Source organism: Rhinolophus ferrumequinum, chromosome 20 (genome assembly GCF_004115265.2).
Source record: "Rhinolophus ferrumequinum isolate MPI-CBG mRhiFer1 chromosome 20, mRhiFer1_v1.p, whole genome shotgun sequence".
In the NCBI taxonomy this organism is placed as follows: domain Eukaryota; kingdom Metazoa; phylum Chordata; class Mammalia; order Chiroptera; family Rhinolophidae; genus Rhinolophus; species Rhinolophus ferrumequinum.
The window spans coordinates 46767071-46786027 of record NC_046303.1 but is presented as its reverse complement, the minus strand read 5'-3'; the positions used below and the strand labels follow the sequence as shown (position 1 = coordinate 46786027).

Here is an 18957-nt window from a genome sequence, read left to right as displayed (position 1 = left end):
CAAGTTCTCTGATACCATTTCTTTATGTTTGCAATGTGAAGGATGTATATAATGATCTTTCAAGGCCCTCTACTTCTAGTGCTCAAATCTTCGTTTTTCATGGGAGCACAATGTGCCAAGAAGAACAGTAACAGGATAATAGTAACCGGCATCCAATATTGATGCCAGACGTGCTAATTAACAACTTTTATATACATTACTCTGTTTTGGTTTCTCAAGAGTCTCCTAAAATAGGTATTATTATACTTATTTTATACCTATTTTATGAATGAAATAACTAAGTACCAGATAGGTTGAGTAGCCTTTTGTTACAAGTGAGAAAGAGGCAGAGCCAGACTCAAACCCAGTTCTGCTGACTCCAAGCCCAGCATTCTTCCCTCCTCTGTTCTCCAGATTTTCAATGTTCATTAATTTCCTCTGGACTTTTCTCTGGGAGTACTTATGGAAAATTTATTCAAGGATCCGTGGCAGTATAATATAAAATACCTCATTCTTGCCTTATGGGTCTTCCATTAGCTTTCCCTTCCTCCTTACCTATTAAACTTATCTCATTCATCCCAAGGGTGATCTTGCCACTTCATCCAAGCCCAGTGCTCCTGCTGATTTGCCTTTGCTTGTGTTTTACCTTCAGCTTGGAGTTATTTTCAATCTTGTCTGTAGCCAGATTCTGTACTCTTTCTCAGACTTTCTTTGTCTTACTCCTAAATTTAATTCATTCAGCCCCTAATACTTGTCCACCACAGTAAGAAGCTAATAAAAAGGGTATAAGATCATCTCTTTGAAGGAAATATGACATGCACAGATTATAGAAAAGAGTTACGGACTAAAAGAGTTATAGACTTGTAAGGGAAAGAGAAGGAAAATAGCAGGATAGGGCTAGAGTCATTGGAACTTGAGGAATAGTTGAGGCTTGATTAGATGAAATGAGAGTCAGGGAGAAGTACAAGGTGAGAAAGAGCAGAGAGGTCCACTGAGTATTGGAGAAGTGAGATGTCTTTCTGGCTGGAGCAGCTAGGTTTGAAAAACTCTGGGAGCTGGAATGGGTCGGTTGAACAGGATGTTATTATTGAAGAATGTTAATCAGAAGGAATATTGGATTAAGAGTTTGAACATCTGCGTTCTTGCTCTATCTATTTGTAACCTGGGAAAATCGATCAAGGGACTTGAGCTTCCATTTCCTCATCTCCTGGAGGCTACTTCAGTCTGTAGGAAACATCCAGGCTCCTTAGAATAACCTGCTTTTTCTACTATTCCAACCTCCAGCCATTTTGTAATATGTCATTATGTGTGAGGAGTCAGTTATGAGCTGAGACTTTTCATAATACGGTATAATCACCTTCCGCTGTGAGAACTCTAATGGTTCTGAAATTTAGTAATTCACAAAACAGAAAGTCCTTAATTAAATATTTGGGATTGGAACTTCAAGGGCTTAAGGGTTTCTGTATTAACTTGACAATGTGAAGCAGTGATAAGATCTTAAGGCTTTCTTTTTAGTTATGTCTGGTTCAGGGCAATTAGTGGTACCAGATAAGGTGGGTGGTCTCAAAGATGCTGATCTGGGTAAAAATGTGGCCAGGTAAGCTCAGATGATCAGCTAAGGCAATGTGGGCAAGAGCGAACAGCATCAACCATGAGTCTTAGGAAATATCAATGTCCGAAGTCTCCAAAATAGCTGTGATGGTTAATTTTATGTGTCAACATGAATGGGCCACGGGGTAGCCAGTTATTTGCTTAAACATTCTGGGTTTGTCTATGAGGGTGTTTATGGATGAGATTAACATTTAAATTGGTAGACTGAGTAAATCAGATTGCCCTCCCCAGCACGGGTGGGCCTCATCCAATACGTTGAAGGCCTGAATAGAACAAAAAGTCTGAGAAAGGGAGAATTGACTCTTTCTGTTTGATTGTCTTCAAGCTAGAATATCAGTCTTCTGCCTTCAGACTCAGACACAGACTGGAACAATAGTGTCAGCTCTCCTGCATCTCCAGATTACCAAATGCAGGTCTTGGAGCTTCCTGGCCTCTAGAGTTGTGTGAGCCAATTCCTTATCTATCATCTATCTATCTATCTATCTATCTATCTATCTATCTATCTATCTGTCTGTCTGTCTGTCTGTCTGTCTGTCTGTCTGTCTGTCTGTCTATCTGTCTATCTATCTATCTATCTATCTATCTATCTATCTATCTATCTATCTATCTATCTATCTAATCTATCTATCTATCATCTACCTCTCCTATTGGTTCTGTTTCTCTGGAGAACTCTGACTAATACAGTAGCATTGGGATTTGGATCAAAAAGTAAAGGATGAAGGCAGCTGATCTTTTTCTGGAGTCCAGTGGTGAAAGGTCTTTTGCTCCCTTTCTATGTACAGTAATGCAAACTGATCTTCTTAAGAGGCAGTGTTGTTGGGTGACTGAGAATACACACACTGAAACCAAACTGCCTGGATTCATATCACTATTTATGAGCTAGGTGACCTTGGACATGTTACTTAACTGCTTTGGGTCTCATTTTTCTCATCTGTAAAAATGGAGACAATAATATACTTACCCAAAAGGTGGTTCTGAGAAAAATACAGGCCAGTATATGAAAATTGCCTAGAGAGTTCTTGGCACACAATAAGTATTACTCAAATGGTTGCTGTTATACACCCTCCCAGGCTCCTTGAGCTCGTCTTGGTCTCTCATAGACCAGTCCGGGTCTTCTGTTGAGCAACTGTTTCTTTGAGTCTATGATCAAGGAGTGGGGGGAAATGGGATTCCATATTTTCCTAAACTTTATCAGGAAGCCTTTGGAATCATCTAACAGGAGACGGGACAATTTTAGGCCAGGTATCACCCAGTGGCTTGGATTTTCAATAAGTTAAAAAGACCATGTCCTGGAGCAGAAGTCCTCAGCAGACATTAGATTCTTCCAGGTATGTGACTAAAAGCTTACTGTGTGAAGAGAACTGAATTTCCTTCTTTCCTTTTTTATTATTTTTTTCTGATTACAAAAGAATTATATGTTTATTGAATAAAAATTTAAAAACACAAACGTTGTATAAAAGAAAATAAAAATAATCCTAGCATCCAAAGATAACAAATAATATTTTGAAATACGTCTTTCTAGCTTTCTGTCTATTTGTATGTGACACACATACTTCTTTTTAAAACAAGATCAAGATCACATCCTGATTTTTATACAATATTGTAAGCATTTTTCTATGTCATTAAGTATAGTTTGAAATCTTAATTTTAATAGACATCTTAGCAGTTTCCAACTCTTTTTGTAATAAAACCTACAATCATATATTGCCTATACAAATCTTTATTTCCTTATGAAACAATATATTGTGAGAATGTAATGAGACATCATACATGGAAAGCCCTTAGAACAATGCCTGTCACATACAAAATATTCGACATCTGTTAGTAATGAAGATAGACTTATAGTGGGGAAATTACTGGGTGAAAGTGTAAACACTTTTTAAGCATTTGATGCCTATTGCCTATTTGCTTTCCAGAAGGCTGTCACAGCTTCCGCTCCCAACTGGCAGTGTGTGAGAGGGTCTGCACCCAACACCCTGACCTACCTGTTTTTCTCAATCCAGTTCTGTAATCTGCAGATAAAGAATACCATTCCCATATTCTGGCATGGGGTTAACTGTCAATTTTAGTGTTTGATAGTGTGGTGAGAGTTCATGTTTTTCTATATTTCTGTAGATGCCCGAGTGGGATATTAGGGAGACTCACAAATACTCAAAAGTGGAAATTGGACTGAGGCTTCTGAGTTGTAGAGTGACATTATACCTCTGGGAGACTAGTACAAGCTTATCTTATTTTATTTTGCTTCACTTTAATTGCACTTTGCAGATAATTGTATTTTTTTTCTTGTTTTTTTTATTAGTTTCAGGTGCACAAGACAAAGTAATACTTAGACGTTTATCATTTATATCCCTCACACTGTGTGAACCCCCCTCCCCCATCCACTATCCCTCTGACATCGCACAGAGCCATTACATTTCCACTGTCTCTATTCCTAATGCTGTACTCCACTTCTTGTAAGTATATACATACATATATATATACATATATATATAAAATTATAGTTGGCATTCATTATTGTTCAGCTTCAGGTGTACAGTGCAGTGATCAGGCATCTATATCATCCCTGAGGTGGTCTCACAAATGGGACAAGTGTCCATCGGATACCCTACAAAATCTTTACAACATTATTGATTACGTTCCCCAAATTAATTTTCAAAACCCTGTGGCCATCTTGTGGTTACCGACTGTTTTCTAATCCCCTCACCTTCCCCCTTATCCCCACCCCCCCGCCCATCTAGCAACCCTCAGTTTTTCCTCTATGTCTTCAAAACTGTTTCTGATTAGTTCATTCACTTATTCTTGTCTTTAGATTCCGCATATAAGTGAGATTCTGCATATAAGTGAGATTCCGCATATAAGTATTTGTCTTTCTCTATCTGACTTATTTCATTTAACATAATGTTCTCTGGGTCCATCCATGTTGTTGCAAATGGTAAGATTTCTTTCTTCTTTATGGCTGCGTAATACTCCATTGTATAAATGTACCACAGTTTCTTAATCCAGTCATCTACCGATGGGCATTTTGGTTGTTTCCATGTCCTGGCTATTGTGTATAGTGCTGCAATAAACATAGGAGAGCATAACGATTTTTGAATTGGAGTTTTGGATTTCTCCAGATAGATACCTAGGAGTGGAATTGCTGGATCATAAGGTAGTTCCATTTTCAGATTTTTGAGATACCTCCATACTGTTTTCCATAGTGACTGCACCAATCTGCAATCCCACCAACAGTGCATGAGAGTTCCCTTTTCTCCACATCCTCGCCAGCACTTGTTGTTTGTTGATTTATTGATGATAGCCATTTTGACTGGGGTGAGGTGGTATCTCATTGTGGTTTTTATTTGCATTTCTCTAATGCTTAGTGAGGTTGAGCATTTCTTCATATGTCTGTTTGCCATCTGTATGTCCTTTTTAGAAAAATGTCTCTTCATGTCCTCTGCCCATTTTTTAATTGGGTTGTTTGTTTTTTTGGAGTTGAGTTGAGTGAGTTTTTTATAAATTTGTGATATTAACCCCTTGTCAGATATATCATTGGCAAATATCTTTTCCCATTCAGTAGGATCCCTTTTTGTTTTATTGATGGTTTCCTTTGCTGTGAAAAAACTTTTTAGTTTGATATAATCCCACATGTTTATTTTTTCTCTTACTTCCCTCGCACAAGGGGAAATATCAGTAAAAATCTTACTCCGGGTAATGTCTGTGGAGTTTCTTCCTATATTTTCTTCTAGGTATTTTATGGCTTCAGATCTTACATTTAAATCTTTAAGCCATTTTGAATTTATTTTTGTATATGGTGTAAGGAGGTTGTCCAGCTTCATTTTTTTGCATGTATCTGTCCATGTTTCCCAGCACCATTTATTGAATAGACTGTCTTTACCCCACTGTAAATTCTTGCTTCCATTGTCATAGATTAAATGGCCATATAGGCATGGATTTATTTCTGGACTCTCTATTCTGTTCCATTGATCTATGTGTCTGTTTTTATGCCAGTACCATGCTGTTTTGATTACTGTAGCCTTGTAGTATAATTTGATGTCAGGTATTATACCTCCCACTTTGTTCTTATTTCTCAAGATTGCTGAGGCTATCCGGGGTTTTTTATGGTCCCATATAAATTTTAGGATTATATGTTCTATTTTTGTGAAAAATGTCGTTGGTAGTTTGATAGGAATTGCGTTGAATCTGTATATTGCCTTAGGCAGTATGGACATTTTAACGATATTAATTCTTCCTATCCATGAACATGGTATGTGTTTCCATCTATTTATATCTTCTTTCATTTCTTTCTTCAGTGTCTTATAATTTTCTGAGTACAGATCTTTTACTTCTGTGGTTAAATTTATTCCCAGATATTTTATAGTCTTTGAAGCAATTGTAAATGGAATTGTTTTTTTTAATTTTTCCTTCTGATGTTTTATTATTGGTATATACAAATGCAACTGATTTCTGAATATTAATTTTGTATCCTGCTTCCTTACTAAATTCATCTATCAGCTCTAATAGCTTCTTGGTGGAGTCTTTAGGGTTCTCTATATATAGTATCATTATCATCTGCATATAATGACAATTTTACTTCCTCCTTACCAATTTGGATGCCTTTTATTTTATTTTATTTTTTTTACAAACTCAACATTTGTGGAAGCCCTGCATCAAGCAAGTCTATGGGCCTCATTATTCCAACAGCATTTGCTCATTTTGTGTCTCTGTCACATTTTGGTAATTCTCACAATATTTCAAAGTTTTTTATTATTATTATATTTGCTATGGTGATATGTGATCAGTGATCTTTGATGTTACTATTGCAATTATTTGGAGGCACCACGAATCACACCCATACAAGACGGCAAACTTAATCGATAAGTGTGTGTGTTCTGTGTTCCACTGGCCATTCCCCCATCTCTCTCCCTCTCCTTGGGTCTCCCTATAGCTTGAGACACACCAATATTGAAATTGGGACAATGACTAACCTTATAATGCCTCTAAGTGTTCAAGTGAAAGGAAGAGTCAAACATCTGTCACTTTATATCAAAAGTTAGAAATGATTAAGCTTAGTGAGGAAGGCATGTCAGAAGCAAGATAGGCTGAAAGCTAGTCCTCTTGCACCAAACAATTAGCCAAGTAGTGAGTACAAAGGAAAAGTTCTTGAAGGAAATTAGAATAGCTGCTCCAGTGAACACAGAAATGATAAAAAGTGAAACAGCCTTATTGCTGATGTGGAGCAAGTTTTAGTGGTCTGGATAGAAGACCAAACCAGCCACATTTCTTTAAACCAAAGCCTAATCCATAGCAAGGTCCTATTTTAAATTCTATGAAGGCTGAGAGAGGTGAGGAAGCTGCAAAAGAAAAGTTTAAAGCTAGCAGAGGTTGGTTCATGAGGTTTAAGGAAAGAAGCCATCTCCATAACATAAAAGCGCAAGGTGAAACAAAAAGTGCTGATGTAGAAGCTGCATCAGGTTATCCAGAAGATCTAGCTAAGATCGTTAATGAAGGAGGCTACATGAAGCAACAGATTTTCAATGTAGATGAAACAACCTTACATTGGAAGAAGATGCCATTTAGGACTTTAATATCTACTCGTAGAGAGGAGAAGTCAATAGCTGGCTCCAAAGCTTCAAAGGATAGGTTGACTCCCTTGTTAAGGGCTAATGCAGCTGGTGATTTTAAAGCCAATGCTCATTAACCATTCCAAAAGTCTTAGGGCTCTTGAGAATTATGCTAAATTTGCTTTGCTTATGCTTTATAAATGGAACAACAAAGACTGGATGACAGCACATCTTTTTACAGCATAGTTTATTGAATATTTTAAGCCCACTGTTGAGACTGATTGCTCAGAAAAAGTGATTCCTTTCACAATATTACTGCTTATTGACAACGAGCTCTGATGGAGATGTACAATGAGATTAATGTTTTCATGCCTGTTAACACAATATCTATTCTGCAGCCCATGGATCAAGGAGTAATTTTGACTTTCAAGTCTTATTATTTAAGAAATACACTTTGTAAGGCTATAGCTGACATACACAGTGATTCCTCTAATGGATCTGGGCAGAGTGTATATTGAAAACTTTCTGGGAAGGAGTCACCATTCTAGGTGCCATTAAGAACATTTGTGATTCATGGGAAGAAGTTGATTTCAACTCCTATTAAAAACATTGAGGGGTCAAGACTTTAGTGGAAAAAGTAGCAGCAGATGTGGTAGAAATGGCAAGAGAACTGGAATTAGAAGTGGAGCCTTGAACATGTGACTGAATTGCTGCTATCTCATAAAAAACTTTAACAGATGAGGAGTTGTTTTTTATGGATGAGCAAAGAAATTGGTTTATTGAGATGGAATCTACTCCTGGTGAAGATTGTTGAAATGACAACAAAGGATTTAGAATATCACATAGACTTAGTTGATAAAGCAGGGTTGAGAGGATTGACTCCAATTTTGAAAAGTTCTGTGGGTAAAATGCTATAAAACAGCATTGATGCTACAGAGAAGTTATTTGCGAAAGAAAGAGTCAATCAATGAGGCAAACTTTATTGATGTCTTATTTTAAGAAGTTGCCTCAGCCACTTCAACCTGATCAGTCAGCAGCCATCAACACTGAGGCAAGACCCTCCACCAGCAAAGAGATTATACATTGCTCAAGACTCAGATAATGGTTAGCATTTTTTAGTAATAATGCATTTTTTACTTAAGGTATGTACATTGTTTTTTAGATATAATGCTATTATACACTTAATAAACTACAGTATAGTGTAAACACATATGCACTGGGAAACAAAAATTTATGATTTGGCATTATTGCAATATTCACTTCATTGTGGTGGTCTGGAACTGAACCCACAATATCTCAGAGATATGCCTGTATTCTGTACTATACCCACAGTTAAACCTGTGCCTAGATGCTACCAGTGGGACTCCTTCCTGTGCTCTCTGTGTGAAAGAAACATCTAGATCTTTTGTTAGAAGACCTGGCTCAACTTTAAAATCTCTAGATTGCCACTGTGCACCACACAGGGCTCAGTACTGAGGACCAGGCAAGGGCTCAGTGAGCTCGGCTGATATGTCAGGGTCTTAAAACAAAGGTGAAAAGACACCATTCTAAGTAGGAGGGTCCAACTTATGTCTATAGTGAAGAGTCAGGAATTGTAGTAAAAGGTCTAAATGCAGAGCTTGCCAAAACCTGTAGTTAATATTTCCCTGCAAGGAGAAGTCCATAGCAGGAGATGGTTCAAAAACTCCTAAGGACTTCCTTATGCCACCTTTTCCCAAAAGATTCCTGTTTCTGTTTCTTTTTTTCTGATACTACATGGTTGTTGTAGAAAGTTTGAAAAACACAGAAACTATCTACTCTTTAGAGATGATCACTATTAACATTTTTATATACGTCCTACTATGATGGTTAATTTTATGTGTCAACTTGGCTAGGCTATGGCACCCAGTTGTTTGGTCAAGCACCTGTGTAGATATTGCTGTGAAGGTATTTTTCAGGTGTGAAAAACATTTAAATCAGTGGACTTTGAGTGAAACAGACTACCTTCCAATGTGGTGACCCTCATCCAATAAGTTGAAGACCTTAAGAACAAAGACTGAGGTTTCCCAAAGAAGAAGCAATTCTGCTTCAAGACTGAAATATAGAAACCCTGCCTAAATTTCAGCCTGCAAGATTTCAGACTCAAGACTGCAGCATCAACTCTTTCCTGAATTTCTAGTCTGCCATCTGCTTTACAGACTTGCCAGCCACCACAGTCATGTGGCTTGATTCCTTAAAATGAATCTCTCTCTTTTTCTCTCTCTATCCCCCACCCCCATATTGGTTCCATTTCTCTGGAAAACCCTGACTAATACATTTTCCATTCTGTTGCTCACTTATTTCCTCTGGATAAGCCCTTCTTAAACTATGATGTGCATGGAAATCACCTGGGAATCTTGTTTAAGGGCAGTAGATGGTGGATGAGATTCTGCATTTCTAACAACCTCCCAATAACACCCCTGCTGCTGGTCTACAGAACCACCCTTTGAGTAGCACAGATTTCATAACCACCTTTTTCCCTTTAAATTCTATCATGATCACAATTGATCTCCTAAAACATTATTCATAGTAATTATATTTCATATCATCATAGGAACTGGCATAGTTTAGTTAACCCATTTCTAATTGTTGCAATTTTAGTTTGGTGTAATTTTTTTCAATATTATGGAATTTCAATGTTATGGGACATCCAAATGTATAAAATCTCTGTGTAAAGCATCATATCCTTAGGATAATTTTGTCAAGAAATTCCTGGGCCAAAATAGATACATTGTTCAGGCTTTAGAAACATATTTCCCAAAAGCTCTTTAGAAAAAATCGTCCAAGTATATTGGTTCATTCAGGCTGCTGTAACAAAATACCACAGACTGTGTTAGATTATAAACAACAGAGATTTATTTCTCACAGTCTGGAGGCTGGGAAATCCAAGATCGCGGCGCTGGCAGGTTCAGCGTCTGGTGTGGGTCCACTTCTTTGTTCATAGACAGTGCCTTGTTGCTGTAAACTTCCACGGTGGTGGAAGGGGCGAGGGAGGTTTCTGGGGCCTCCTTTGTAGGGTACTAGTCCCGTTCATGAGGGCAGAGTCCAACATTACCTTCCAGAGGACCCATTTCCTAATAAACTCACCGTATGGGTTTAGGATTTCAACATATAAATGTCGGGGAGACACAAACATTCAGATTATAGCACCAAATATATTCCCACCAGAGAGTGTGGTTTCTGCAGCAGCTCAAGCTTTCAGGCTTAGCCACCTGCTTTCACGGGCTTCCCCTGGCCTTTGACTTGGTGCCCACGTTGTCAGGGTCTGCTGGGCAGCAGAGCCTACCCGATACACAAGCTTCTCATAGTTCATCGTACATTCTTTCATTTATCTATGTAATAATATTACTTCATTATCCACTCAGTTAATGCTGTAAGTACCCTGCTGGGAGCTGAGGTTTAGGAAACTTAGGTCAACAACTATAATCATACAATTAATTTAATTATAGTTATGATACATGGAGCTGTAAGTGTATAACAATAACCTGGCCTAATTGAAAGGTCATTTGAGATTAGCTGTGGTCGTTCTGAGGATGTGGCACTCAGTTCCCTAACTTTTGGCCAGTCCTTTTCAAATAGGTGGAGGCTCTAATAACAGAACCCTGGAAGACACCTTTAGTGAGACATGGTACAGATGGAGTCTCCAAAGGCCTTTCAAGAGGTCCATTGTAGCTGCTGCTCCTCATGCTCCCTGTCGTACTATTGTGAAGATGACTCTGCAGGGAAGTTCCCTCTGCTGTCCGTTCCAGGATAGAGTCTCAGTTTCCCATTACTGAATCTGAACACCATCTATACCCATGTGTTATAGGAAATGGAGCCTAAATAACAAGTTATTTTAGGGTAATTAATCATAGGCAAATATATTTGATCTTTCAATCGGCCATTATTTTGACACTTTCCACCACTGCTGCTATCCATATTAAGGATAATGATAGTTGAAAGAAAGAAATCAGTACTACAAAGCTATAGCAATCAAAACAGTGTGGTACTGATACAAGGATAAACATACAGATCAATGAAATAGAATTTAGAGTCCAGAAATCAACCTATATTTTATGGTCAATTGATTTTTGACAAGGGTGCCATGACCATTCAGGAGGGAAAAGAACACTTTCTTCAATAATTGGTGCTGGACAACTCGATATCTGTATTAAAAAAAAAAAAGTTGGACACCTGTCTCACACCATATACAAAAATAACTCAAGATGAACTAGTGACCTAAATATAAGAGCTAAAGTGACAAAACTTACAAAACAACACTGAGGGTAAATCTTCATGACCTTGGATTTGGCAATGGATTCTTAAATATGACACCAAAAGCATGAACAACAAAAGAAAAACATAGATAAAGTAAACCTCATCAAAATTAAAAACTTCATATATCAAAGGACATTATTTAAGAAGAGAAAAGACAAGCTCAAGAATGGGAAAAATATTTGCAAACCATATATATAAGGTCTAGTATCCAGGATATGTAAGGAACACGTACAACTCAACAACAGAAAGACAAATAACCCCATTTAAAAATGGGCAAATGACTTAAATAGACAAGGTTTACAAATGACTAATAAGCACATGAAAAGGTGCTCAACATCATCACAATATATTCATATAAAAATTAGATAATAAAGAAAGAAATCAAGACTAGGTTCTTTCCCTCTTGTGTCTGCCATATTTTATGGTTTTAATTTTAAAACACAGTAGCAAAATCATGACATACCTTTGGTTATTACTATCGTACGGTTTTATTAGATTTCATACTAATGTGTCCTCCCATCATTTTCACCTATTCTGTAAAATTCAGATTTCAGTCCAAGGCTTCAGGAACATTGCAAACAGCTGCACTGGAATTATGCATCTGACCATCAATGACATGCCAACTCTGACGGACAACTGTGTAAAAGTAGGTGGTTGGAAAGGACATTTTCTTCTCAGTCCTATTAGATGAGCACATTTTCTAGTGAATTAAATTATTGAAAAATATGAACAGGCTTTTCATTTCAGGTGTTTTTTTAATGGAAGAAAGTCATTTAAAAATGTATATATACACACACAGACACATTTGAACCCTTAAATACCCTAGGAAACTTTGTTTCACAGTTAGGATATTTTTGTTTCAGTGATATTGCAGCCTAAGCATAAAGTTTAGTTCTACATGTCAAGCTCCTAAATGTAGTGATTATTTTCAGCATTCCATTTTTTCATATTTTCCCATAGTTTTGTAACATGATTTTATTTTGATTCCTCTGCATTACTCTAATGTAAGTACACTAAAATATATTGAAAAATGTCCCAGTTTCTTTGAAATTAAGAAAATTTAATAGTTCATGTGTCCATTTCTGAAAACATTGAGAGAAAAAAATGACATCATTACTTTGCTATGCTTGTGGTTAATTTAATCATCTTTTCTCTTCTAAAGGCTTTAGTTGAAAAATGTCCTTTTATTACATCCGTGGTTTTCATGGGTGCACCACATATCTCTGACTCTGCTTTCAAAGTTCTTTGTGCCTGTGACCTCAGAAAGATCCGATTTGAAGGTCTGCGATATTAAAAATGTGAGATTCAGCATTAACTTTTACTCTTGTGGCAATTCAAATATAGTACTTATCTTTTCTTCTGTGTTTTTTTTTAACAGGAAATAAAAGAATTACTGATGCATGCTTCAAATTTATAGACAAGTGTTATCCAAATATTAATCACATTTACATGGTGAACTGCAAGGGAATAACAGATGGTAGCCTCAAGTCGCTCTCACCTTTGAAGAAACTTACTGTGTTGAATTTGGCAAATTGTGTAAGGTAATGAGTCATTCAGTCATATATTCAAGAACTGCTGAATATCTGGAATGTTTCAGGCCTCCTTAAGGAGTTCATTGGTTAGTAGAATAAACATGAAAGTCATGAGTCCAAGTGGAGTTTAGTGTAGAGTTCTGTGGTAACTCAGAGGAGGGGCACCTAACGCAGACTGGTTATATTGGGGTGCAGGGAGATAGTCAGAGAAAGCTCGGGATATGTGGAATCATGGACCCTTCTAAGAATAAATGAATTCACAGAAACACTTATGAGCTAACTTTCTCAGTGAGTGTTCTCACAGCTAGTTCACTTAACAGTCTTTTCCCAAATGGACTTTCCAACTTGCTTATGAGGAACCAGTCTTACTGAAGGGTTTCCTCATGAGCATTGCTTAGATTTCTCCTCTGTGTGAATTTGCTGACAGATGGACATATGGTGAGTTCTTACTGAAACCCTTCAGCTGAACTACTATTGGGTTTCTTTCTATTCTGGTATTCTCAGGTGGGCAAGGATCAAATTCTTAGTGAAACCTTTTCCCCAATAGATATCTCAGCTTCTTGCCTATGTAAATTTCTTATAATATTATAGGGTCAGATGATGACAAAATAGCATTTGATCCGCAGTGAAGTTGGGTAATATTTGGGAAAACATAAGATGAGTCAGAATAATAAGCTAAGCTACACAACATCTTAACCCATGTTCCCTATTATTAAAGGGGGAGGCACCATGAGTCAGGGAGGGAGAGGAACACAGGATATGAAATGGGAAAACAACAGGTTAGGAAATGAGGCCTCCAGTCAACAGCCAGCAAGGAACATGTGAGTGAGCTTGAAGCAGGCCCTCCAGCCTCAGTCAAGCCTTCTCATGACTTAAAGCCCCAGCTAGCATCTTGACTGCAAGTGCATGAGCAAACTAACGTTATGATGCAAGCACAATGTGTGTGTGTAAAACAGCTAATCTTATCTATATTCCTATGTGAAATAAAATTGAATTTCATTGTTATATCTCAGTCAGGCTTCTGTAGGTTAACGAATTTTAAAATAAATGGAAGTTTTTTTACTTCTGGCAGTATAGTTGACAAAACATTTCAAAGGACTCTTTGCCACAGACAATTTAGATCCTTGATAAAATATATTTTCAATACACTGTTGAGCCCATAAAGAGTAAGATGTTTAATATCCAATATCCTGATTCTGTACCACCCTCTCAATGAACAGACTCTCTGAGATGAATAGTGAATAGCAAGCAAACATAAAAGATAGGGTTGCTCTGAGGATAAATGTTCATTTCAACATTGCCATTGAGACAATCAGTTTTGAACAAGTCTAAAAATAGGGAAGTGGAACCTGAGATTTCTGCAAGGCTGGACCTCTTCAAGGGGGACCCAGGGAGGTAGCACCCACGCTTCTGAAAGAAGTTAGCTCAAAGCTTCCCTGGAGGAAATTACCTTATGTTTAGGTCTTCAGGATTAAGATCAGCTAAATAGGTGCTCACAATTAAAGATTGTCAAATGTACAAAAATATGAGTCATCATAAGAAAGTCAAGAGAAACAGAAAAATAAATTTGACCTTCAAATAATTCAGCTATTAGAATGATCAGTTATAGAATATTAGTGACTGTGTATGATATGTTTGAAGAAATAGATAATGGAGTCAGAAATAAGAGCAGGCAACAAAATATAAAAATGACTAGATTTATTTGAAAAAACTAACTTCTAAAAATAAAAAGTATAATGAGGTTATTGAAATAAAGAAACTCAATGGATTGCTGATCAGCAGATTAGCACTCACTGAGAAGTACAGCACTGGAAGATAACTACTTCTACGACAGCAGAGTGAAAAACAAAATGAAAAATATGAAAGAGTATAACATAGGGTGAAAAGACAGAGAAGGTATAGTATCAGAGTTTCAGATTAGAGTTCAAAAATTCATCTATAAGAGATAAACCTAAATCATTGAATTTGAGAGTCAAAGCATATAATTTTCTCAACCACACATCATCCTTTAAAAAATGGACTATGTATAAAGTTTTAAAGCAGGTTCCCACAACTTTCAAATTATTGGTGTCAACAAACTATATTCTCTCACTACAGTGTAATTAAATTAGGGATCGGTTAAAAAAAGATAAGTTAAAAATACATATATGAAAGATAATTGGATAAAGAAGATGTGGTACATACATACAATGGAATATTACTCGGCTATAAGACAAGATGAAATACTGCCATTTACGACAACATGGATGGATCTTGAGAGTATCATGCTACGTGAGATAAGTCAGACAGAAAAAGCCAAAAACCATATGACGTCACTCACACGGCATATAAAACTGAAGGCAACAAACAACCAAGACAAACAAACAAAAAATCACAGACACAGACAACAGTTTCGTGGTTACCAGAGGGTAAGGGGAGAGGGGGTGTGGAAGATGAGGGTGAAGGGGGTCAAATGTATGGTGATGGAAGGAGAACTGGGTGCACATGCAATGCAGTAGAACTATACACTTGAAACCTGTATAATTTTACTAACCATTATCACCCCAATAAATTTAATAAAGATAAAAAATACATATATGATTTAAAAGTAAAAACTCCAGGGCATCAGAATCACCTTAGGAACTCAAAACTACATACATATATCCAAGCCCTACCCCAAAGCTATTGAATCTGAATATTTAGGGATGGAACCCCAGCTTGTGCATTTTTTTTTAAAAAAACCAATATAAATGCTTTTGATGCACAACCAGGTTTCAGGCTACTGCATTAATCAATTAATTTGGACCATTACCTCAATAATCTTTTTCTATTGACCTTTGGCTCCTTCTGGATTAGAACACAGATTTTGTATATACATGTATACATACAGGCACACACAAATACCCATCTACACACATATGTGAGTATGTGTGAGTGTGTGTGTGTGTGTGTGTGTGTGTGTGTTTTCAGGCTATCTTTTGCATTCTACTCATTTATCTCTCTTCTATCTAATCTTGCACAGTATTTTTCAGTCAAATGGGGAAAATAAGAGTATATACTCAGGATTATGAGGAGCACATAGTTAATTAATCTGATGCACTTAGAATAGTGTCTGGCACATAATAAGCACTCAACAAGTGTTTATTATTATTATTATTGCTTTATAATATGTCTTAATATCTTATAGAATAACACTCTCCTTATCAATAATCTTCTTTTAAGTTAGGTATTTTTGCCAGTTTATTCTTCTGAATAAACTTAAGAATAATTTTGTCAAATTTCAGAAAACTTCTATTGAGATATTAATTGAAATTTTGTTAAACATATAAATTAATTTTGGAACAGTGTATAGTTTTATATACTTATCTGATTTTCTCTTTATCGAAGAATTATTTTTCAAAGATGTATTCAAATTTCTATTACATCTTTATGTCTAATTATCATTTTGTTATTAGTTTTATGACATCATGGTACAAAGTTATGGCCTGCACAATTTCTGTCTTTTGGCACTGAGAGTTTTTTATTTAGGGGTAAGAGTGGTGGGGAAATGATGGTTGTATTGTTTATCATGTTAATATTTTTAAGTATTCTATGGAACTTAAATTACATTAATTATATTATTCAAATTTTTATGTCCCTGTTTCGTTTGTTAAAAACAGAGTCTACTACAAAATTGTATTTTAATTATGTTCGTTTTGAATTTCTAATTATTTTTGCTTTATTTTGTATTTATGCTGTATTATACGTTACAAAAAAATCATGACTAAAATTATGGTCTTGGATTTCTTTTCTGTAATAGAAAACATACTTATAGTTGATATTTATATTATTTTTGTTTATATTCTTATTATATGTAATAAATAAATATTATATATATATGTGTATATATATATATATATATATATATATATATATATATATATATATATATATATATTTGGTATTCCTGTTGCAGAGGAAATCCAAGTCCAGTCTTGATTTTTGTTTAACATACACACATATATATTTTTATATCACTACATTATTACACCATTTCTCTGTACACAATGGTGGAGAGTGAGCTGGGCACAGCAGGTATCCACTTACTATGGCACATCCAACTGAACAGGATCATCGTCTGCCTGCATCTAATGCTCAGTTCTTTGCAAATCTGACCAAATGGAGGGATAAAAGACGTCAGCAATCAGCACATACTGCTCCCAAGCCTCTTCCCATCTGTACACCCACCCACAGGGCTGTTGTGTATGAAAGCTGCCTTTCTTAGGATGCAATGTGCAACCTCCAGTCCTGCTTTATTTCCCAACATGCTTTTTTATAAGGAATTGGTGGTCTCCCAATGGAAGGAGAAATAAAGGTCCCAATAGAAGACAAGGAACTGATGGGCCAAACAGACTTCGAACCATTTACAAAGCGGGACCTACACCATTGGGGTGTGTATGGCGCTGGCACACAGGTGTCTCTGATTAGGGACAGAGTGTGGGAAGAATGAGGTCAAGGTCTTCTTTCAGGTTTTCTCTGCTTCAGAAGGAAAGGATCCATATTAGGATTTCAATCCAACTAAATTGACCTTGAATTTAGTGGAAATTCTTCCAATATTCTGGCAGTAATTTGACTGTTAGTCTTGGTTTTCACTGTACTAAGTTTTGGTCTTTTTCTTTTGCTGATTTCATCAGGGACTCCTTAACTTGAACAATTTTTAATCCAAGGGAAAGAGACCTTAAGGACCCTTTGTCTTCTTAATAATTGTAATAATTATGCCACCTAATTAAATGAATAAATGAACAAGGATATAGCATTTTTATTAATACTTCTCCCATTACTATCATTTATACTTTTCATTATTAAACTAAAAGCCATATACTCAAATATGGTTTTAAAATGTTGAAAAAAATACCAATATAAAGATATTATCTTGCTATTTTGGAATATATTAGGTGTAGTAACTATTATTTAGATACTATTCTATATACTTATATATCAAATCATATGTAAAGCTATTTTCACTCTTTCTTTACAGAATTGGTGATATGGGATTAAAGCAATTTCTTGATGGTCCTGTGAGCACAAGGATAAGAGAGCTAAACTTAAGTAACTGTACCCTGGGTGATGCCTCTATTGTGAAACTATCAGAATGGTATGATAAACAACAATATTTTACATAATATCATTAGTAATTGTATATTTGCTAATAGGAGAGATCAGAGACAGACCTTCAAAGGCATTTGGAAAACATCAGGGATGCCCATAAGCTGATCCAAAACTCAGCAAAACCAAATAAAAGACATTGAAGGCAAAGGTTAAAGTACTCTTTTGATTATATTTGAGATGTTTATTAATTTCACCTTAGAGAAAGTTTGAAATGGAGTCGTTCATGAAGTTATGAATATCTAGGCATGAGTGACTTCTCAAGACTATTATCTCTATTTAAACCTTTACTCCAGCATTTCCCAAGAAATGTTCTAGTTGGTGGGTTTATTCTTGATTCTCCTTACTTGTCAGAGGTTTTGCGTACACTAAGGGTCAAGTCCAATTCTTGTAGCAAACTTGTAAGAGATAAGTGAGAAACTTAAACTTGCACTTTTAGTGGTCGTTCATTGTGGTACTTATGTGATAGTTTTTTGTATGTATGTGATCATCTTTTTTCTTATTAGAAATTACAATATGAAACAAAATCACAGAAAGAATGTCTTCTGTAATAATCTACCTTTTTTTCGTCCAACTTTGTAATGACAAATTATTTTCCACTTTTAAGCTTACTTTTATGTTCAGAAAAGGAAAATCCTTGCTTCAATACCATTTGCTTTCCCAGACAGTTTTTATGTGAAGAAATTGCTACTGACAGTGTGATTAAAAGCTAAAGTTAATTTTTCATGCTGCTCTCTTTCAGCTGCCCTAATTTAAACTACTTGAGTTTACGAAACTGTGAAAATTTGACTGACCTAGGAATTAAATGTATTGTAAACATCTTTTCTTTGGTGTCAGTAGATCTCTCAGGAACAGACATCTCTAATGAGGTAAAAAAAAGTGTTCAAAACAGT

At 36.1% G+C, this 18957-nt stretch overlaps 1 protein-coding gene across 1 annotated transcript in view; it reads left to right on the top strand.

Moving 5' to 3' along the window:
- The window catches only part of FBXL13 (F-box and leucine rich repeat protein 13), a 221294-nt gene that overhangs the window by 151189 nt on the left and 51148 nt on the right, over nucleotides 1-18957 (top strand). Inside the window, exons 13-17 of the mRNA XM_033088878.1 lie at nucleotides 11956-12054; nucleotides 12571-12688; nucleotides 12787-12949; nucleotides 17937-18053; nucleotides 18807-18933. Coding sequence (XP_032944769.1) covers nucleotides 11956-12054; nucleotides 12571-12688; nucleotides 12787-12949; nucleotides 17937-18053; nucleotides 18807-18933 — 624 coding nt within the window. The remainder of the gene's footprint in view (nucleotides 1-11955; nucleotides 12055-12570; nucleotides 12689-12786; nucleotides 12950-17936; nucleotides 18054-18806; nucleotides 18934-18957) is intronic.